Genomic DNA, 24301 nt, shown 5'->3' with positions numbered 1-24301 from the left:
CAGGCCCCAGTTAGAAGTTGGCGCACTCTGGGATGCCACAAACTCTTCTGAAGTATGCCCCGAGGTGTGAGAAGATTAGCAGATATGAGGAGATAAATGCACGAGGAGATAAATGCAGGTTCAGGTTCATCTCTGCCTGGCCACTGCCCTGCCCCCACTTCCTGGCCCCTCTGCACAGGGGCAAGCACTATAATGAATACATTTTAAATAGGGTGCTTCTTAATTCATAAAATATATAGAGGGGTGCCAAGCCAAAAGAAGGGTGCCTCACATTTATAACATGTGACAAGCACTGAACTAAACATTAGGCCAGCTGCAAATTTAGTTCACAAATATTAAGCTGTATACCACATTACCAAACTGTCATTGTGAAACACTCCCTCATTCATTTTTTGCATCTTTCCCTATGACCTATAAACAACTGTGGTTTTGCTGTTGGTGACACAACTCTAAAAATCAAGGAAACTCTAAGATGGAAAACAAATGTGTGCCAGAATCTCTAGTATGCAGAGAATGCTTTAAACCATTCCTACAAACCGCAGAATTTATAGCTGCATTGTATGATCAGTACAGAGCAGTGGGAGTGGAGCAGTGAATTTAATTTAATCTGTTTGAATCTAGACCCTATTTATACTTCTGGGCAAAAGGTGTACTGAAGCATTCTTTTGAGTATACTCTCAAAAAAGAAAAGCTCAGAACCTAAAAATAGTTTTTAATAAAATAATACTTTATATTACTATTTAACTTCTTAAGAGAGGACTAAAAACCACTGTACAAGGCAACTGTTCTATGCATTTTACAAGGACATGGATGCAAAGAAAAGTGGCATCACTTGCCTAAGATCACACAGCTAGTTAGGCAGGAACAGATTTTGGAATAGAACCCAACCAAGTCTGATGCTAAGTTTCTTCCTTTAGCTCCTAGACAGTATTGCTTCTTGGGAGAGCTCTGATGTGGCACTAGGTCTTCTTGACTTATACATAAAAGTAAGCATCTCTTTAGTGACCACAACACAGCGCTTCACAGTAGATTCTGCTTTTTGTACCTAGATTTCCCCTTTCATTATATGGCCAATGATGACTCTGTTTCATGCAGTTAAATCGGGTAGACAATGCCTATTTAATATAATTATACACAAACAAATACAAGCTGTAAAATACTTCCAGATCTTTGGGAATTTCTACTGTCTACACAGTTTTTAAGAAATAAGGTAAGTTGTTCTGATTCACATTCTAGTGTTTACAGTGACTCTTTCAGTAGGGGTTTGCACTGTTACAGATATTGTACCTCATTGGGGGAAAATATAAACCAGAGTTCCAGAGTGTTGCAACTGCTGCATGATGGTGTCTTAGTTTACTGTATCTTCGTGTTCTTCCCTCTCAAGCAAGCATACAAATTAGAGTAAATATCTTAAAACATAAATAAATGTTATCAATGATAATATTTAGAAACAGGGTATTCACTGGATATGCCAAGAATACAAATGCTAAAAGAAACATGTATGCATCTTGGCTGTTGGTCTCTTGGAGGATATATTAATCAATTCTTGGTCTCTTAAAAGACATATTAATCCATTCCAAAAGTTGTCAACCAGGGGTACACATACCACCAGGGGTACTTAAAAAGGTCGTAGGGCAGGCATGGACAGAACACGCCTTGAGGTATGGTGGCGGCATCTCCCTTGACACATTCCCACGTTTCACCTCTTACCCAGGGGAGGGACACACTGGGTGCCGCCACCCCCACAAGGCACACTGCAGCACCGCCCTGTCCCCCACCCCAGCTTGCTCTCCTGATTGGCCACTACCCCCTTACAGCAGAGCTGTGAGGGTCTGAATGGCTGGTGGGGGCCAGAAGTGTGTTTTGTGCCTACCCCTCGCAGCACGCAATCAGCCAGGTGCAAGGCCCATCAGCAGCCCATGGAGTCGCACATGTGACCATGGGAAAGAGGTGTGGGGTGCGATAGCGGCAAATGCCTGTACAGGTGCCTGAAAGTGGTTGTTGTAAATTGAATTGGTGCCTGATTAATTTTCTCCCAGGCCTGCTAGCCCAGCGGGATGCCTGTCAGTGCAACTGCTCTTCCTGCAGGGCAGCAGCACTCCAGCAGCTGCCCTGCCTCCAGCTGCTCCCTTGACAGCCCCTGGACGCACCATCAGGCTCCCACTGTCCCAGGACTCAGCCCAGCCTGGGCCCCATTCACCCCTAACTCTGCCAGGGTGTGCACTGCATTGAGAGCCACCATCCCCTCCCCATGCCCCCCAGACAAGCCACTCTCACAGTTCCATCCTGCACTTCACCCCAGCTGTGCACTGCCTGCCCCTGCCCCACTGTGGGGGCCTTAATCTGCTTTAATACGCAGCAGGTTAGTACCTGTAAATACAACTAAAAGAAAACTCCACAGTAGCACATGTGCAGATGCTGATGGGGCTGGCTGGGGCACAAGGGTACTTTAGTGTGCAGGCTCCCTGCCAGCTAGCTCCACACTAAAGCTCCCTTGTGCCTCAACCAGCCCCTCCACAGCATGTTGAACTGGAGGGAGCAACCCTGGGGTCCACTGCCAGCTGGGGCTTTTCCAAGCCAGCTCCATGTGCTGCACATGAATAAACTGCAGAGCCTATTGCTCCAGAGTTAATTGCTCCCAAGCGTATGTTCAAACAGTGTGCCTGGGAGCAATAAACTCTAGAGCAAAAAGCTCTGCAGTTTATTCATGAGCTGCAATAGCACATGGAGACACATCCCGTCTTGCCAGCTATACCTCTGCCTTGCCTAAAGCAAAACAGAATGCTTCTGAAGAGTGAATCTCTTTTAATAGGCCAACTAGGTATTTGCAAAAAAAAAAAGATAGTTGCAAGCTTTCAGGCCTAGATGCCCTTCATCAGGCAAAGGAAAATTCAAAGACTAAAATTTCTTCCAGATAGAAATGAAACTTTATATTGCACAGGAGACCCAAGAGCAGACAGAGCAAGGGGTATATGAAATATTTTAAATTCACAATAACAGAAAGGGCTTGTGTGAAAATCCAACTAATTGCCCCTCTTCTTTACCTATCTTCTCTCAAAGAACAAAGCAAATTTTTAGCACACTTGACAGCCAATCTTTTTCTTTTCTTTTCTTTTTTTTTTTTTTGGGGGGGGGGTGGGAATTTGTAAGAACAGATACATGCCTGTCAAAATAACAGATACATGAAAGCTTATCCCCCTTTCCCAGAAACGTATTCATAGTCCATCTCACTTGGAGAACCGTGGAATAATAACTGGAAGGTTAGATAGTACAGTCTCACTTGTTTAGACAGGGAATTACAGCTCCACAAAAACAACTCCCTCTTAAAGCAAACATAATCAAGGAAAGTCTGTTAGAGTGGACAGGAAAAATCTAAAGGATACAATTATAGCTTCCTGCTAAAAAAAAAAAAAGGAAAGTTAGCAGGAGACAAAAAAATGTTTTTTTACTTGAAGCATAGTTAAGTTGTGGAGCTCATTACCACAGGAGGTTGCAGAGGCAAATGCTGTAGAAGAAAGAGGACTAGACAAACTCATGGATAGATTCATCAATAACTATTAAACAGAATAGTCAGGGATGTACCCTCTGGCATCCGTAAACCAATGATAGTGGATGCCAGAGAGTATATCAGAGGGAACAGATGACTCTAGATATACCTCGTTCATATGCTCTCCCTCCAAAGTGGCGGTAGCCAACCCTTAGCACACATGCCATAAATGACACTGACACTCTTTGGTTGCAACATATGGCAGAGTGCAGGGTTTAGCTTCTGGCACACCTGCCAGATAGGTAGGCCCTCACTTCTCCAAAGCATCCTCTCCTGTCACTGTGAGAGACCAGATTCTGGGCTAAACTGTGGTGTCAAATGCATCCACAGAGCTGAATGTGCATCGCTGGGCTGGTCTTCAGGCTGGACTTGTATGTAATACAAACTTTTCTTTCTTTTCCTGCCCCCCAAATTTCATGCTCCAGGTTGAATTAGCCAAATCAGTTCTAAATCCCTGAACAGAACTCAGTCTTTTAGGTCTATATGGTGCTACCACTGGCAAGTATCAGCCATCCCAGATTCCTCAGTCTGGGGCTTCAGATACTCTCAAAACCATGGCAGGCATATGTAGTACAAACAATGAATGCTAAAAGTCCAAAGCCAAAAAGCTCATGATTTACCATATAAGTCATTGGACTGAGCCCCAGCAGAGACAACAGCATTTCAAGCCCAGGTGACCCCCACAGCTCAGCACTGCTCAGTATGTGCATGTACTTCAGATATTCCCTACAAAGGATCCATGTGGTAATTAGCCTTCCACTCATAACTAGAACCAGGTGTTCTTGTTACAAGTCCTGGGATCCTCCAAAAATTTATATGTAGATGAGGTATAGGGCAACCTGGTCCAGCTTCACCTCACAGAGGGTGGGGCCACACTAATCATATGCAAGAGGCTGAGAGAAAGGGATGCTGGGTGAAGGTGTTTGGGGCCCTGTTCAGTGATGCTTGCCAGACATTTAAAGCTGGTGAAGAAACGGGACTTATTAGAAATGGGAAACAAAGGAACAGCCCAGCTGTGAGGGTGAAGAGGAAGCTGAAATATATTCATTGTTGTGGCTCTTCGAAACAGAGTCAGCATCGAGAAGACTGAGCATAATGGACACTCCCACAAAATTTATCGCGCTAACCTGTTCTTGTGGTCAGTTTCCATCAGTGTCTTGGCCTTTTGGCTAAATTCAAATATAGCGTTTCTGGTACCATAGGGAAGGTGTCAGGGCTGGCTTTGGGTCTCCTGGTGCCAGCCTGGTATTGTAGTACCCCCAGGCACAGTGCCAGTTTTCTGCAGAGGCAACACTTGCCTGTTTCTTTTTGTTTTATTTTGTTTTTAAGCCCCAACCCCCACCCCTCCTCACACACAAAGGTTCCCGTCAGTATGTTTGTCCCACGTGGGCCATGTGTTTTATAGTCATGCTCAGTGTTGGCTGCATTTAATCAACTTCATAGTCAGTTTCCATCGATGAGCACGTGTTGCTTTCAGCAGCAATTTAATGACAGATGACGCATTTAATCAGGCTTCTTTGTATGCGAATGTAAGATGAGGGGTAATCTCTTCAGAATAAAAACAAACTGGGCCAAATGCATTGCTCTTGGAACATTATTTAAGTCAATGGAATGACAAACTGGGATGAACAGTCATGATACTCTTTTGAATGCTCCTCTGCTGACGAGTTCCAGGTAATTCTTTTAGGTGTCATTCCCATTTACATTACATCTGAGAACAACTTGTACAGTCTTAATCAGTGATGAAACTGCTAAGTGGCACAAGTTCTGGCTGTCCCAGTCCTGCTTTTTGCTAGCCAAGCTCAAAGAGCTGGCTGGGTTGAAGTCAAGAAGCCAGCATTCCTCCTTCAGAACTTCCTCTGTGCCACTAAGTGACATTTTGGTGCCAATTCTGCAGGCAGTTTCTCTGCTGCTTCTCAACTGCCTCTACTCAATCCTAGTTAACAAGCAAGACAGTAACCAAAAGTCAGACATGACCCTGGCTGGCCACCAGGGACACAAAGGGTAAACAGCAAGTACTAGTCCCCATGCAGGTCTGTCTCTCCCCCAACCTCTCTACAATGCATACATCCTCCTACAAAACCAAACTCTCACCATCTAACTTCAAAGCAGAGAGAGCAGAAACAGGATTTGTATTTATTTATTTTTTCCACACCCCCACCCACACTTGTTTTCATCCATGTGGAGGAGGCAGACAGGGAAGCCTGGCTTGTGTTTCTCCATTCTGCTCACTCCTGCTTTTCACTTGGAAGGAGAAAAAAAACAAGGAAAGGAGAAAAAAAAACCACAAGGAAAAAAAAAAAATTTCCTGCCTTGGTAAGAAGGATCCTTGTGAATGCTGTATCTGCAATGTTTGGCAGCAGGGCTTTTTCCATTTCCCTTCTTCCCTCTTTGCTGAAGAACAAAGCGAGCAGAAGCAAAAAAGGAATGGGTATTTAAAAATCAAAGGAATATTCTAAAGATGATAAACTTACTCATTGCTACACCACCAGGAAGTGTCAAGGTTGCCCTTATCTCATGAAAATATATTCCATAGCATAAAAGGCTATTTCTCTTGTTTATGGGTACAATGACAATAAGTTATAAGGACATCAAAAAGAAGAATGAATTAAGCAAGACAGACGGACCTGTATACCAATCCATCTTTATTATGAAATTTTATGTCCCAAATTCTTCTATGGTGCAAGTAAAAGAGGTGTTTCTCTGCCATCCAAGTACTTTATACTTTTAAAGATAAATAGCAAATGTCCTACTACGACAGAGAGTGGAACTTGGCTAACCCACTCAGCAAGGGGGGCTGTGTTATCCCCCATGCTGCTACTTGCCCCGCCACCAGGTTTGGATTTGGGTTGGGGTGGGGAGGGGGGAGAGAAGGGAAATGCAGGTGAGTTTGACACCCTGTCGTAACTAATATGCTAAATTTTCTACTTCATAGTAAAGAACAAAAGGAGGACTAAAATCAAGAAGCAGAAATCACTGCAGATTTAAATGGTATCAGACTTAGATTATCGTTGAAGCACTTTATTCAAGAGAAATGCAGAACTCCAAAAAGACAAATAGGTACATGTACAGCAATCCAGATTTAGAGCCCTGCACATAAAATTATTCCATAGCTTCTTTGAATGCTCCCCGAATCAAAGGGAACACTGCTGTCTAAACCTGTTAAACTCAAATCCTTCTTTTGCAGGAATAGGCGATACTCGATAATATAAAACAGCAAACATCAATAAACAGACTATCATTTAAGAAAGGTCAAACCCTTGATATTGAGTTTCTAGCCCCTCACTCCCTTTAGGGGTTCACCCCCTGGGCCCTACACATAAAGGGGTAACCCACCCAGTGCTGGGGGCTAGGGGTTAAGGTGCCCTGACCCACCTTTCACCAGGGTGGTAACTAGCCTGGCATTTCCTGGGGCTCCCGCACCACTGAGAGCCCCACTAGGCCACCCAGTTCCAACAGGGTGCAGTTTTAGGTCGTACCCAGGACTAGGAGCCTCCTTACCATCCCCTACAGCTCCTCCCTTACCTCTGGACGAAACTCAGCAGCCCTCAGGCCAGGCAGTGTTGTTGCCTGGCCTCTTACAGCTAAACCGGCCTGTTTATATGGGCAGCCCTGAACCTAAAATGGACACCCTCATTAGGCATCTGGCAGCCGCCAGCTCCAGGGCCTTAAAGTGGCAGGCACACATAGTGCCCTGCCACACCATGTTACCAAGCTGTCATAAAAGATTTGGAGCCCTCTAAATCCCATTAATTTTAATGGAAGTTAGCCTTTTGACTCAGCTTTGAAAATCTCAGCCCAAGGTGTCAGCCAAATAAAGTCAAAATATATTTTGCATTTCTATGGAGTGCATCTATGTGGGGCTCTCCAAGCATTTTACAAACATTAAATGAACCTCAGGATATCCCTGCTTTTCAGAAGAAATGTGGTGATGAGGACATTCTGGGAACATCTCTCACTCGGTGTGTGACCTGCTTCTACTGTCCTTGGACCAACCTGGAAGGGCCCTCACTGCCTCATTTCCAGTTCAGAGCAGTTAAAGTGTAAGTGAGTAGGAAGGGCTTATTTTTTGGCAGCAGGTTTGAGTGGCTTGAAGCTACTGAAGATGTACCCACAATTAGTCACTGACCAGAGTGGGAACACAGTTGTCCTCACTTATTAACATGGCTCCAAGGCCCTGAACTGTCTCTGCCTACATGTTGCTCTCATGTCCTCTTGCTTTCCTAAATCTCATGAGAGTAGAGGATTCCCATCATGTCTACTGGACTGCTGTCACCAGATAGCTGTCCTGGTTCTAAGGTTGTGCTTCTGGCTCTTTCGTGGCCTCTTTTAGGGTGCACGCTTAGAACTCTGGCTCTTCCTTCCGGCCCATTTTGCTGAATTGTGATTATTCCCACGGGGCATGAATTTAGTTCAGTGGCTATGATTCTGCTTTCTTATACAGAGGCAATGACTCTCACAAAGTATGGCATATTTTAGTAAGATAAAAACATTTTGAAGGCCACACAGAAAGCAATAAGCAGTTTTTACTCACGAGCTTTCCAGGTATCAACCACCTGCTACTTGGGTTCCTGGCAGGTACAGACACAAGTTTATTAGCACATTGTTGCAGAGTGAGTCTCTGTGCCATAGCCTACATCAGGTCTCAGATCTAGGAAGCCTGACACCCCCCCCAGCCATAGGCCTGTCACATTATACCAATCTGCTGGCCGGTGCAGACCCGGCCAGGCTCCTCCCATCCCCACCAGCATGTGGGAAGCCAACTTCAGCTGCATGCCACTTTTCCTGGCCGGTGCTGACCCAGCTGAGTCCGTCCCATCCGAAGCAGCATGCGGCTGAAGCCAGCTTCTCACAAGCTGCTGGGGATGGGAGGAGCCCAGCCAGGTCTGCACCGACCAGCAGAAGCTACGGCGAAGCCGCATGCCGCTCAGAATGGGACGAGCCTGGCTGGAGCAGCAAGGGCTGAGCTGCATTTTCCCCCTACTTGCACCCGTCAGTCCCGAGTGGCACATGGCTCCCCTGCCACTTCTGTTGGCCGGTGTCGACCTGGCTGGGCTCCTCCCGTCCCCAGCAGCATGTGGGAGTCTGGCTTCAGCTACATTCTGCTCCTGATGTGACAGACCTGCCCGGGTCGGCACCAGCCAGCAGAAGCGGCAGTGGAGCCATTTGCTGCTTGGGACTGACCAGCACAGGTAGGGGGAAAGTGCAGCTGAGCCCCTGCTGCTCCGGCTGGACTTATCCTGTCCCGAGCCTCACACGGCTACTCCTCTTCCCACACGCACCACATCGGCAACATCAAGCTGACGGCAGTGCATGTGGGAACCTTGTCCCTTTCCCAGCCCTTCAGCAGCCATTAGGAATCTGCTCAGGGACTGGGGGAAGGGCAAGGGGTGGGAATGAAAGTAAACAGTGTTTACTTTAGTTTCCTATCGCAGCACCTCGGGCTTCAGAAAATGACTTGGTGGGCCACATGGCAGCCCCCAGGCTGTATGCTGAACAAGCCTGTTCTACACGGCTTCTCTATTGATTGAATCAGTGGCCTTAGTCAAGTCAATGAAAGCCACATGAAGACTTCAGCAATGCTTGCTTCACTTCTGCAGCTGTCTAGGAACAAAGACTATATCTATTGTGCTTCTAGCAATTCTAGGACTCGGGTAAAATCTCCTCAGTGAAGAATTTGAGTCTACTAGGAGAATGTGAGTGAGGATCTTCCCAGCTCTGCACAAGAATACAATACCATGACAATTGCTGCAATCTTTTTTTGAATACGGTAAAGATTCTAGCATCTCTCAAGTCACTGGGAATCTGTTCGCATTTCCAGTTTTTCATAATAAGGAGAGGCATTGGGGTCTCAGAGCCTCAGTGAGATGGGGGTTCAAGATGGGTGGCTGTTCCTCAAGGAGACGATCCTCCGAGCTCAGTGGGAGTCAGTCCCAGTGCACACCCACGGGGGTAGGAGTGCTAAGAAGCCCCCATGACTCAGCAAAGGCATCCGGGGATGCCTGAGGGCAAAAAAAAGGAGGCGTACAAACACTGGAAGCAAGGGGCTATCACCAAGGAGGATTACATCTCTGTTGCTTGGGACTGCAGGGAAGCAGTTAGGAAGGCCAAAGCAGAGATGGAGCTAGGGCTAGCGACCGGAATTAAGGATAATAAAAAATCCTCTTTCAAATACATAGGGAGTAAGAAGGCAGCACCAGGTAACATGGTGTCCCTGCAGGATAGGCTTGGCAATATGGTGATTGCAGCAAACAAAAAAGCTGACCTCTTTGATGAATTCTTTGCCTCCATATTCCTGAACACAGACCAAGCCATTTCCCCCACTAGAACTGTGGACTGACTCAGGGGCGGCACCCATGCCCAGGGATTACCTACTTGGGAACTCTTGGGGGGGCTGGACATATATAAAACCAGTAGACCCAGATGCTCTTCACCTGAGGGTGCTGAGGAAATTGCCGGGGGTCATAGCAGGGCCCCTGGCATAGATCTATGAGCGCTTGTGTGGCACTGGCCAGGTACCAGAGAATTGGAAGAGGGCCAATGTGGTCCCCATTTACTAAAAGGGGAGGAAGGAGGATACTGGCAATTACAGCCCAATCAGTCTTACCTCGGTCCTCGGAAAGACCTTTGAGAAAATTATCACGGAGCACATCTGCAAGAGCCCAGCAGGAGAGGTAATGCTCAGGGGCAACCAACATAGGTTCGTTGAGGGCAGGTCCTGCCTGACTAACCTGGTTTCTTTTTATGATCAAGTCACAAAGTCCCTGGATGAGGGTGACGGGGTGGATGTCACCTTCCTGGACTTTAAGAAGGCCTTTGACAGTTTCCCACCACATTCTCTTAAAAAAAAACTAGGTGACTGTGGCATTGATGCCTACACAGTCAGATGGGTGGCAAACTGGCTAGATGGTCGCACCCAGAGAGTGGTGGCAGACAGGTCGTTTTCGACCTACAGGGATGTAGGCAGTGGAGTCCCCCAGGGCTCGGTCCTAGGGCTGGTACTGTTCAACACCTTTATCCGCGATCCGGATGTGGGTGTGGAAAGCGCACTGTCCAAATTTGCTCATGACACCAAGTTGTGGGGCGAACTGGGCACACTGGAGGGGAGGGACAGAATCCAGCTAGATCTAGACAGGTTGCAGAGGTGGGCTGATGAGAATAGGATGGAGTTCAATGCAGACAAGTGCAAGGTACTGCATCTAGGGAGAGGGAACCAGCAACACACCTATAGGCTGGGGAATACCCTTCTTGTCAACACTGTGGCAAAAAGGGATCCTGGAGTCATTGTTGACGCCAGGATGAACATGAGCCACCATGTGAGGAAGTGGTCAGCAAGGCTAACTGCAACTTGTCATGCATCTACAGATGCATCACAAACAGGTCCAGGGAGGTGATCCTTCCCCTCTATGCAGCACTGGTCAGGCCACAGTTGGAGTACTGTGTCCAGTTCTGGGCACTGCACTTCAAGAGGGAGGTGGCTAGCACTGAGAGGGTCCAGAGGAGGGCTGCTGGTATGGTCAAAAAGCAACAGGGCAGGCCCTACAAGGAGAGGCTAAAGGGCCTGAACCTATTCAGCCTCCACAAGAGAAGGCTGAGAGGGGATCTGGTGGCTGTGTACAAACTCACCAGGGGGGACCAATGGGAATTGGGGGAGGCTCTGTTCCCCCAGGCACTACCTGGGGTTACTAGGAATAATGGCCACAAATTGTTAGGGAGAAGGTTCAGGCTGGACATCAGGAAACATTACTTTATGGTTAGGGCTGTCAGGCTCTGGAATGGACTCCCAAGTGATGTGGTACTCTCTCCTACCTTGGGGGTCTTCAAGAGGAGGCTGGACAGATATTTGGCTGGGGTGATATGATTGCAGCACCCATTCCTGCCGGGGGAAGGGGCCGGACCCAATGATCCATTTAGGTCCCTTCTGACCCCAAGCACAATGAAACTATAATAATGACATGTAGTTAGTGGAGGAGCCTTTTTCCAATCGTGCTTCTAAATTTTACCTGCTATTCCAGCAGAAGCACATGCTTTGTTGTTCTTCATCTGCCTAATGCCTTCCAAGGCATCTTGATAAGTTGATGGAGCTGCAAGGTAGCCCTTAATGGGGTGCTCTGGAATGGCTTCAATGGTATTGTCTTCGAGAGTAGAAACTTGCTTCAGAAACTCTTGAAACTGCTCCTTTCACAGTGAACACAGTGATTGTAGAGTTGTCTTTAAAGAGTGTTAATCTATCCCTGGACCTCAGAGGGAAGACTCCTTGTGTGCTTGGCCCACAAATATCTTTAGTTGTGCTGAAGAAACTATGCATGTCATGGCCATTGGCAAGCTTCTGAATCTCTTTTGCTTTGTCCTCCCATCATTTGTTCTTTCCCTTTCAAATTTTCTCTGGGTCTTGGCTTCAATGTGGTAATAAATGTCTTGCTTCTGTTTAGAGTTGATGTCATTTTGCCAAACTTTGAAGGCTCTTATTTTTCTGTCAATAAGAGCCTAAATTTCCCTACCATTATCATCTCACCAGTCCTGATGTTTCTTTGTGGAGAAGGCTAGAGATGTTTTGTATGCCTCATTGATGAAAAGTGCTTAAAATTATACATGAGCTCAAATGTTCCGATGTTTTAGGGTGAAACTGCCAACTTTTGCTCATTCAAATGCTTTAATAAAGCCTAAACCTTTCTTAAACCCCTTAAATTTTAATCCATCAATTAATTTAATATATTAAGAACAAAAAATAGATATCTATCCTTCAAAAGGATTCAGAATGGTTTCACTTATCCATTTGAGTACTGAAGCAAGAACCAGGTCTTCCCTTCAACAGCAAACACCTCACGCAATGGTAGTTAAGGTTATAAGCAGAAAGTTCCCCAATTCTCTTACCGTGGTCATTTGAAACATTTCAGCTCCATAGACGTGTTCAGCCACTACGAGTTAAAAATGACTTGACGCTTTCAAATAAGCTAATTCTATTCCATCTCGGAGAAAAGGCAGCAAGAGAGCTCAGCAGCCCCCCTGGCTCTCCAGGGACCTAGCAGATCTCCTGAGGCTAAAAAGAAAGGCCTACAAAGGACAGAGAATGGAATGCACCTCCAAGGAGGATTATTCTGCGCTGGTCTGGTCCTGCAGGGAGCAACCCAGGAAAGCCAAGGCTGCAACTGAACTCCAAGTAACCTCATGGACAATAAAATGTCTTTCTTCAGATATGTGGGGAGCCAGAGGAAAAGCAAGGGCAACACTGGACCCCTGCTGAACCAGATGGGGCAACTGACAACTGACACCCAGGAAAAAGCCAACCTATTAAATGGATACTTTGCGTCGGTCTTTCACCACTCCCATGGGATGCCCATGCCCACTACGGGACAGGGAGGTCTGGGTGAGGGAGAACCTCTGCCCTCCATTAATGCTGACCTCATGAAGCAACACCTTGAGAAGCTGGATACCTTCAAGTCAGCCAGCCCTGACAATCTACACCCCAGGGTACCCACGGAGCTGGCAAGCATCATAGCCCAGCTGTTGGCAGGGATCTATGAGAACTCCTGGCACTCTGGTGTAGTGCCCGAAGACTGGAAGAAGGCCAATGTGGTCCCGATCTTCAAGAAAAGGAGGAAAGTGGATCCAGCAAACTATAGGCCTATCAGCCTGACTTATATCCCAGGGAAGATCTTAGAAAAGTTTATTAAAGAGGCCATCCTTAATGGACTGTCTGACGCCAACATCCTGAGGGATAGCCAGCATGGGTTTGTTGCGGGTAGGTCTTGCTTGACCAATCTCATTTCCTTCTACAACCAGGTGACCTATCACCTGGACAAGGGAGAAGAGCTTGATGTCATATATCTTGACTTCAAAAAAGCCTTCAATCTGGTATCCCATGATCACCTCTTGGCCAAACTGGCCAATTGTGGCCTTGGCTCCACCATGATCCACTGGCTGGGAAATTGGCTCCGTGGTCATACGGGTAGTAATTGATGGAAGTCACTCATCCTGGTGTCCTGTGACCAGTGGGGTCCCCCAAAGCTCTGTCCTTGGACCCATATTGTTCAGCATCTTCTTTAATGATATGGACATTGGAGTCAGAAGCGGACTGGCCAAGTTCGCCGATGACACCAAACTTTGGGGCATAGCATCCACACCAGAAGACAGGTGGGTGATCCAGGCTGACCTGGACAGAATCAGCAAATGGACGGACAAGAACCTGATCATGATGGTGTTTAACACCGAAAAATGCAAGGTTCTCCACCTTGGGAAGAAAAACCTGCAGCATCTTTATAGGCTCAGCAGTGCTATCCTGGCTAGTACTACGGAAGAAAGAGACTTGGGGGTCATCATTGACCACAAGATGAACATGAGCCTCCAATGCGATGCTGCAGCTAGTAAAGTGACCAAAATGCTGGCTTGCATCCATAGATGCTTCTCAAGCAAATCCTGGGACGTCATTCTCCCCTTGTACTTGGCCTTGGTGAGGCCACCGCTGGAGTACTGTGTCCAGTTTTGGGCTCCACATCCTTTTTGATTTGTAGAGAAGCTTGAGAGAGTCCAGAGAAGAGCCACATCCATGATCAGAGGTCAGGAAAAAACAGACCTTACAACGACAAACTGAGAACCATGGGACTCTTCAGCCTGGAAAAGCGTAGGCTCAGGGGTGATCTGATGGCCACCTAGAAGTTTATCAGGGTGACCACCAGGATCTGGGGGAACATTTGTTCACCAGAGCGCCCCAAGGGATGACGAAGTCGAACAGTCATATACTACTGCGAGACCATTTCAGGCTGGCCATAAGGAGGAATTTCTTTACTGTCTGAGCCCCCAAGGTCTGGAACAGCCTGCCACCGGAGGTGGTTCGAGCACCTACATTGAACACCTTCAAGAGCAAATTGGATACTTATCTTGCTGGGATCCTATGACCCCAGCTGACTTCCTGCCCTTTGGGCAGGGGGCTGGACTCGATCTTCTGAGTTCCCTTCCAGCCCTAATGTCTATGAAATGTATGAAAATACTAGGAGAAGAGAACTGCTACCAAAGTGCTCCCTACCCTGAAGTATTTTGTCTTTGACTTCAGCTTTGTCAGAATGAAATCAGTATATCATGAGAAAGGGAAATATGTCTCTCAAGACAGCAAAAATAAAATCTTTAAGAAGATATATTAGATGTGCATTGAACCTGGTCAGAAAGGACATTAAATATCAAAACATTTTCACAAAAATAACTGAAATTCTCTGCCATTTAGCCTCCTCTATATCAGCAATGGGACAGGTCAAGGGAAGGACTTGAAGAAAGTAAATCATATCAACTAGTAGTTCAAGTCAACTTCCTATGGGTCATGTGGAACAGAAAGGACAATATTATGCGAGAAACAGCTGTAAAGTTGCCTTGCAAACAGCCTTTTATTGGCCATTTTCTTCCTTGTGTCTCTCTCTGAAACCTTTTGTCTTTGTACTCGGACACCCCGCAGAAATAGAAAAGTGACCAGAAATGCTTCCTGCTAGGTAGTCTATGCCAGAAAATAATTTTACTTGCATTAGTCCAACTTCTTGTCTGTTGAGCAAACAGTACTCGAAACACTCTAGGTGCAAAAACTATTCTTTTTTTGTCCGAGTAACATGGATCCTCCAATACTCAAAATATTAACCCCTCACCTACCCCTGAATACTTAGTTATTTTACCCATGTTTTACAATTTTGCCTCAATATCAAATGTTAGATTTTATCTGTAAGTAATATCATTACAAAATGTACTCTGGAACCCTGATGCTGCAGACAGTATATTTCTGGTACTGCATGCATCAAATCCTCCAAAGTTTGATTGTATGAAAATAGTTAAATAATCTTTAGTTTTATTATCTGAAAGCTTAATTGCTTTCCCAAAAAACAAAAAATGTTTGACAAAATTGGATTTTCATACTTTTCGTAGACATTAGGGCTGGAAGGGACCTCTTAAGATCACTGGGTCCAGCTCCCTGCCCAAGGGGCAGGAAGTCAGCTAGGGCTGAAGGACCCCAGCAAGATAAGTGTCCAAATGTTTCTTGAAAGAGTCCAGAGTACGTGCTTGCACCACCTCTGGGGTGAGTTTGTTCCAGGCCTTGGGGGCTCAAACAGTAAAGTTTTTCCTTATGTCCAACCTAAAATGATCCTGGAGGAGTTTGTGACCGTTGGACCTTGTCATCTCCTGGAGTGCTCTGGTGAACAGGCGTTCCCTCAGATCCTGATGCACACCCCTTATGTGCTTACAGGCTGCCACCAAGTCACCCCTGAGCCTGCGCTTCTCCAGGGTGAAGAGTCCCATAGCTTGCATCCTCTCTTCATAAGGCCTGTTTTCCTGCCCTCTGATCATGCACGTGGCTCTCCTCTGGACTCTTTCAAGATCCTCCACATCCTTCCTAAATTGTGGAGCCCAGAATTGGATACAGTACTGCAGCTGCAACCTCACCAAGGCTGAGTACAGCAGGAGTATGACATCCTGGGTCTTGCACGAGATGCATCAGTATATGCAAGCCAGAGTTTTGTTCACTTTGCCAACTACCACTCTCTGGGTCCGACCTTGGAGCCAGTTTCTCAGCCACTGGACTATGGAGTAGCCAAAGCCACAGTTGCCCATTTTTTTTCCTGAAAATTTACCTAGTTGCATTTTTAAGTGCTTCAGAATTCTACAAGTCAACTCTTTTGTTCTCTATTAGTGAAAATCAGGGGTGCCAAACTTGTTTGGGCTCTCCAGGCTAGATCCAACCAAGCAAGCTGGATCTGGACTCACTTCTGATGGAAGGGAGGGCAACAGCAGCACTAACCCCCACCCCCCGCAGCTAAAGACAACACAGAGATTAACACTGCTATTGCTCACCCTGCCCCCAAATTCCCCTCCAAGAGCCCTGTGGGCCAGATCTCATGGGCTGGATCCAGCGTGCAGATCATGTTTGACACCCCTGAGTTAAAGCATCACCATATTCTTTAAGACAGTTTCCATTTTATATTAGGATCCTCTGAAACCTTCCCACTAAGAAGAAATATATAATTCCTGCCTTGAATTTTATCTGGAGGTCCTCACTCAAGAATAGCTTATAAAGCACATTATCTTAACTGGAGATGTGAAAAGAAAGGTAAGAGTAGAAAAACCAAGAGCAGGAAATCTAACAATATAGTAAGACAGTATCCAGAACAAAGCTAAACCTGGAGCTCAAGTGTACTTCAGATCTCCAAAGTCTTTTTGTTGATTTTTTCTCTTATCCTATTTACAACAGATCACACAGTGGAAGTAAATGGTTTTGTTGCCCAGGATGCCTAGATCTAGAGGCTTCATAGTGACAACATACACAAAGAGCCACCTCCACCTTTGTCATTAATAATAAACACGCTACTCAATGAAAGGATGGCAGAATACAATCCTTAGTGAACAGGAATGCAGTTGCAAAACTTAGCAATATGTTAAAGACACAGCCTTACCTTGCAGTTTCTTTAATACAGCCACTTCCATTTTCAGAACTTGCTTTGGCTGCTGTGCTGACTCCACCTTCAGTGCAACATTTTCTCGGGTGAGCAAATCCAGAGCATCGTAAATTTCTCCAAACCCCCCACCTCCTATCTTCCTCAACTGCAATGAGAAATATAAGAGAGGATATAAAAAAAAGAAGACAAAGGAAACAAAGGTATTAATATTCCCATGCATGTTCAATATGAAACTATCATGTTAATGTTTAAATAAACATAATTTTTCTTTTCAGATGCGTAAGACCAGTCAATGCTTAAAAACTGTAATAACTCTCATGGTTAACCATTAAAAACATACTCCAAATATTGAAGGACAGTGTAATTTTTAAAATGACTTTTTCTTTTAAAAAGAGACACACTACATATTAAGCACGTAAAGTCCCTGGTATAAAACTGCACAGCAACATCACAGCATCCCCTGTTGCATGCAGCTGCATTAACCTCATAGCTAACCCCCTTCCCCCCCCCCAAAAAAAAATCAAAATCGCAGAACTTTAGAAAAGATCACCTTTAAATATGTATTTTAACTACTGCTCACAGTACTCACCTCCACTAATGCCATTCCTAGCAACACATGACATTTAACAAAAACATGCAGTGATATTAAAAAAAAATCTCATCATTACGAGGAAAAAGTAAACGTTATCACATTATAGGGCCATGAACAGGCCTTCATTTCTATAAGAGGAAATTTCTCAATAGAAATCTTTCCAGGAGAGGGAGCATACAGTCATACAGCATGCATCTGCCTGCATTTGCCTGCCCCCCTTCCACCCACCCACACAGAGTCTGTGCCTTCACCAGATCAGGGTGTTCCTGGTCTGGGGAACAGTGGCTGTTCCCCTCCACCCTAGACTTGTGGAGGGTGGAGAAGGGGGGAGGAAAAAAGAGTGCAGATACTCCTTGAGAGAAATTGAGCAAAAACTTGTACACTCATGGTTTCTACTGCAAGAGCAGGGATTCTGCCAGTAGAAACATAACTGTATGTGGCCTAGGTTTGTTTCACCAACTGATTTTGCTGATACAACAATTTCTCTCTCTCACCTCTCCAGTTACAGTGATGGGAAGATCACACTAAAAAATATACCCATGGCATTTTTACTACTTCTACTCTGCCATGATTTTCTAAATGTCATTTGTTTAAGTCATGCAACCACCCTATTCTGAAAGCAGTCTAAGCATTCTGATGATCTGGTGATCATCCAGCTAGGCACTGAGCCAGCGTATTAGCCTCTCTAACAATACCTCCTATATGCATTTAATGATCTGATGGAGAGTAATCTATCTTTGTAAGTTCCTACCATGAAGAAAGGAAGCTGAAAAAGCATGAAATAAGTTGTGTTCATAATTTCACTTCTCCTTTCTAGGCTACATCTTGTAGCCCTCTCTATCTGTCAAGAGCCAAAAGAAAGAAGTGCATAAAATGTCAAATACAGCATTTCATAGCACCTTTCAGACAGGTTTGTTAAGTCATTTTTTTGCCATCCAAACCAACTGTTTCTTCCACTACAGAAAAATAAAAAAATTACTAAAAGTATCCAGATGGGACATTTAGCAAGTCAAATAAAGTCTTTATCAAATAGTTAAAATTCTTCCATGCCAAGAGCATAGCAGCTCAGTTAAACTGTATAAAAAAAGTCACTTGGGTACTAACCAGTTTCCCTAACCTTACAAACGCCTTAGGTTTACTGGACAGAAGAGGTTCACTTTTGTAATTAAGGAGAATTTTGCTTAATTAGTAGCTGCTTAAAATATGACGACTTTCAAAGGATTTTTTCCCCCTCCCAAGGGGAAAAAAACACACCAAACCTGAATTCAGACATTTTTATAGTTAAACCAAAACAACAACTGATAAGCCAATGGATTTTTTAATCAAAATGTTTATAACTATTTTTAACACCCATTTGACTTCAATAACCTCTTCACAATTAGGAAAAAAGTAGTCTGTTGAAGGTGTACTGTCACCTTGAAATAAAAGAAAATACTTATAATGATACTGGGCATGTCTACATGTGCAATTCATGTGGCTGAATAAACTCCGCTGCATATCTAACCAGAGTTCATTGCTCCTGGGCATTGTGTTTAAACATGCACCTGGGACAGGGCAAAGCAGCCCCAGCTGGCAGGGTGCCTGCGGTGGAGAGGAGAGGAGGGGTCAACCTAACAGCCCAGAGCTGTTTTGATCCATCTCAATGCGCTGCAGAGAGGCTGGCTGGGCCTGAGGGCACTACAGTATGGGGCTAGCTGGCAGGCAGCCATCCCCTGCACTGAAGCACACTTATACCCCAGCCAGCCCCATCAGCATCTTAAAGTGCATTGTGGTGGAGTAAATAATAGTAATGGAAATAAGCTTTAGGTCATATGTTATCCCTTTTCCATCATAACCTGAACTAGTTCCCCACCTAAAGCATCCCTAAGTTATAAACAGGAAGATTGCAATAGAAGCTACAGAAAATTAAGAGTGAATATGGAAGTCAAACACTGATATGGAAGTCAAATATAGAAAGAGGTGGTGCCACCAATAAGCAAAGAGATGGCCTGTTTCAGACTCTTTAATCCACTTCCCTCTCACTCTACTGCTTTTAAATGTTGAGGGCACTGCAGAGCAGCCTTGCATTTTGTGCCTTGCAACTTTAAAACATGCAACATTTGATTATGCCACAACTTCCAAGCATCTCCTGTTCAGATACACACACATTTCTAACACACGCCTAGGAGTTTAATGACTGATAGATTTTACCTTCCCCTCCCACTCCTCTGCATCTTATTTAGCCTGCATCCACACTGCAGAATGATTATGCAAGCAGTTCAATCTTCAAGTACTGCTTGGACTTTTAGATGACACTCCTGATAAGCCATCTAAGCCCAGGTATAAAGGACCATTGAACTCAAATAAGGGCAGTGAAGGGGAACAGGGTCAGAAGAGATGCACACATACAAACAAGTAGATGGACAGAGCTCTCTCAAGAGGACTACTGAAGATCCAAATAAGAACCCAAGTTAACTTTACAGCGAGGACAAGCTCTGTAACACAGAAAGTCTCATGTGGCTGTGCGCCATGATGACACACAAATGTATACATTTCAACATGCAAATTTAGTCACATCCAAATATACTTATTTACATTCAACCTGTAGGTCCTGGATGGCAAGTGGGGAGAAGAGATTTCTAACCACTGGGAAGCAAACCACAGGCTTGTCCTGGGGAAAGAAGTCAAAAAATTTTGCTGGCTGGAATAGTAACTAGATCATGATATTTCCTTATTGCAAATTAAAAATACACCAAGTAAATCTACAGATCACATTCTACATTGACATACAGTACACAAGGGTAATCAATAGCTGAGCAATAAGTAGCAAAGTTTTATGCTTGCAATTCAAAGCACACCAGAGCACAAATTTAATATAAGAAAGAATTTAATGCCATAAAAGTCAATTAAACAGAGCCAAGTTTCTCAAAGCAATGTTAACTCAGCTTTATTTTACATATTCTAAGATCTAGCCTTTTCTCCGTCCCTGTAGCCAAACTCCGTCCAGGTGAAAGCTTCCATTATTGTGTCCCACAACTTCCTTATCCCCGACTCCCCCACATGCAGATCAACTGCCTTTAAAGTCAATACAGAAAACAGCCAATAACATTATTCACTATTCTAAGCACACTGCCCTCTGGAAATCTTCCTTTAGCCCCCCATTCTTTGACTGCAAAGTCCTAAATACTCCCCATTACCCCAAAACTTTCTGGTCTTTTTGAACTCTTTCACCTTTTAACATCATCTTAGATTCAATGTGTGTCCATTTTTCCAACAATCCCTGCCATGTTTTTCTTCCACATCACTTCTTATGCTTTGAATGACCTCCTTAAAACTGATCCAAAAAGGTTAGCATCCCTGTGGATTGTACACTTCCCCCATGCCTACAGGAAACTCAAAATATTTAATTTTTGTTAAAGCTTATTAACTTGTCAGAATCAATCTTCACCTGGGCCATTTTATTTGTATGGCATACTTCTTGTCCTTGTCTGCATTAATTTGTCTGGTTTAGGATATATGCTCTTTGGAGACAGAGATCTTCCTTTTCTTTATGTTTGCATAGGGAACAATACAGCATGGGAGAAATCAGAATCAAATAAACTGCAGGTTACAAATCTCTATTAACCCAATCCTAAGGGCACAGACGAGACATTACGGTTACATGCAAATCACAAAACAAATAGGCAACACTTGGTACTTTACTGTTAAACTGCACAGTAATGTTTTCCATATTTACAGGTTAACTTGCTTGTTAATTTTTTATATTTGTAGTGTTTGATTCAAAGTCCATTTTTCTACACATTCTAGAGAGAACACCTGCATCTTACTGTAAATACAGTCAAACATAGTCAACGTCCCTATCCATTAACTAATATGAGTGGGATCAGGTCCTTATAGACTAGCATAAAGTTAACTGAATTCACTGGTGAAATAATTCCACCAATATTCATAGGTTAGACACAATGCCATATTAATCAGCTGGATTGTTATTTGCTTGAGGAAGAATTTCAGGTTTTACAAATTCTTTCCAGTATTATTCAACTGCCATCCTTTCCTTTTGTTTTTTACCTCCTTCTGCAAAGTAGGCCCTAGGCCATAAGAACAGATGGGTATTCTTAACCTAATGATAGACGATATTTTTAACTAATAATTAGTTAACAATAGTTTAACAAGATGATACTTTCACAGAATAGCAGTCAGAAACATCAAAACCTATACAGAGTAGTTCAATGAGGAACTGTTCACAATCAAATGGGAGACCCACATGCTCAATTCACAGTCTGGTCTTTACACTTGTCACAGAGTGTAAAGACAACAAAGATACGTATATGGAAACAAATCTCATACCACCCAGGCATCAAATTATGTGAAGGAACACTTGTGTCCTTGAAAAATATTTTTAAACCATTACCAAATGTGGGTGAGCAGTATCACCTAACTGGAAAGTGAAGTAAAATTTCAAGCACTGACCCTTTTCAGGTCTTTCTATCGAAACTTATCAACCGTAGAAGAGACAAACAAAAGCCAATCAATTGAAAAACAAAACCCAAAAAGGGTAATAATTCTCAGAGGCTTATATCTTCCAGGTAGGAGGGGAGAGAACACACAGTTCTCTTTTAGTAGCCATTCCCAGTATTATTCACAATCCTTAAAATCTTTACTCTAGGGCTTCCCAGGTCCACACAATTTAGGCTTTTCCCCAGCCAGCTCCTGTTCTCTAAAGGCATCTCTCCCTTTCAGACCATCTGTCTGAGAGGTGAAGCAGCTCCTCCTCCCAAGCTCTACCCTGACCTTGGACCTCTTCCATCTGCTGCCTTGCTTAAGGACAGGAAGTTTTATATGCAATTTTCTGTGCAACATGAAACTAGGTGCAAGCACCTGACCTATGATGACAATCACCAGTTCTTAAGGCACAATGTTCATAGCAGGAGTGGCAGGCACACACATCTCAAGGCCCTGTGCCCTGTTACAATGTCTTTGATATGGGGGAATGAACAAAAAAATGGTATCTTCTAAATTAATAGACTAGTGTGCATAGTCTATGTGTAAGCTGGAGATAGAGGTAGAAAAGAGATAGACAGAAAGGATGTTCTAGTACTGAGGTGTCAAACATGAGCTCCAGGCCAAATAAAACCCATGTCATACTGCTTCATAGAATTTAGAGACACAGCTAGTGGTGGGCAGGTCCTGCTACAGAATCTAGGCCCCTCAAGTCCCAGGAGATATAGTACTAAGCAGCAGGGGGGGTATGTGAGGACTGTGTCCTGCTCAGCCTGTCCCCACTTGGAGGTGGCACAACTGGTGGTAGGCCATCACAGCAAGCATCCACCTTATCTGAAGCTGCCTGCCCCACGCCTACCACCATGATTGCTACAACCCCTCCCACTCTGCCCACTGAGAAGCCCAGCAGTTTAGATCCAGACCAGGATGAGCTTGACACCTCTGTTCCAGTAAATGAAACACTAGATTGTGACTAAGAAAATCGAAGTTCAATTCTTAGCTCAGCTACAGACTTCCCATGTGACCCTGAGTAAGTCAAATCTTTCTTATGTCTCAGTTGTTGTCTATCTGCAAATTGGAATAATATTTGGCTACATCAAGGCAATCCAAATCACAACCCACATGCAGCTTGCAGGCCCCCACAGCCACCTTACCCATACAGCAGAGGGCGGGATCCCAGAGGCCCACAGCATATGGATAGCACTGTGTATGGCCCCCTGGCCACAGGGAAGTTGAACTGCCCTGGGCTACAGCACCAGGATGGATGAAGAGGATACTTTTTATTGGTTGAGAGAAATGTTCAGATGCTACAATGGTAAGAACCACATAAGTATCTAGAGAGGATACATTTTGAACAAAAATTAAGATTTTCTATAATTTTTATTCCAGAATGAACTTGGAGCAGTGTCCCTGATGAATTGAACAGGATTTTTAAGTAAATTCAAGCTACACTATGTTACTGGTGATCATGTGTGAAAAGGAATAAATGCAGCCTGATCTTCACATCTACTTTGCATTCTGGAGGATGGGCAAATAGATACGATGTCACTGAGATATATCATAGGACCCATCAACATCAGTTTTACAGTCATTTTTTCAAATATAAGCATGCCTCATAATATTCTCTACTGCTCTAACTGGTTAAAAATGAATTTTAAATTAAATCAAAAGCTAACAAAAAAAAAATCTGGTGATCTCCGCAATTCCAAACAATTACAGGTAAGTACTCCACATTTGTACAAAGACAATGACATCAGTTGCAAACATTCTGGAAAAAAACCCACTTTCACTGCAATTCTTTACACAACTCCCAGATATATAAGGTATCAGATATACCAAGGTAATTTTCTACCCATTCACACAAACAGGTTTTCTGATGTAGCAGAATAATAGATGCACAAGTTCTGGCAAATTTTTCAAATGGAAAAAAATTAGTGAACCACAGATAACTCCCCACCAAAAAAAGGGAAAGAAAGAAATGAAAAATCCCAAAATGTGATGACTTGTATTCATATTGATCTGTAACTATAAGCTACCACATTACAAAAAACAGGAGTGTGTTAAATGAAACCTACTGATGACACAAGGTTGAAAGGGTGATCAGGATGTCATACAGGATAAACTAGATGAACATGAAAACTAAGGTTATAGAAATGATGAAATGCAGTAGTAAAAAAGTCCAAGGTCATGTACATAAGGACTAAAACAATTATACAACTGTACTAAAACAACTAACACTATAATTTCTGCTATAAG

At 44.1% G+C, this 24301-nt stretch overlaps 1 protein-coding gene across 2 annotated transcripts in view; it reads right to left on the bottom strand.

The window, feature by feature from the left end:
• TTBK2 (tau tubulin kinase 2) overlaps nucleotides 1-24301 on the bottom strand; it is a 206603-nt gene that overhangs the window by 134906 nt on the left and 47396 nt on the right. For both annotated transcript variants that reach the window (XM_090033330.1, XM_090033332.1), the window contains exon 3: nucleotides 16972-17119. In XM_090033330.1, coding sequence (XP_089889456.1) covers nucleotides 16972-17119 — 148 coding nt within the window. The remainder of the gene's footprint in view (nucleotides 1-16971; nucleotides 17120-24301) is intronic.

Source organism: Crocodylus siamensis, chromosome 2 (assembly GCF_052110815.1).
Source record: "Crocodylus siamensis isolate JL-2025a chromosome 2, ASM5211081v1, whole genome shotgun sequence".
In the NCBI taxonomy this organism is placed as follows: Eukaryota; Metazoa; Chordata; order Crocodylia; family Crocodylidae; genus Crocodylus; species Crocodylus siamensis.
This window is presented reverse-complemented; position numbering and strand designations above follow the sequence as displayed.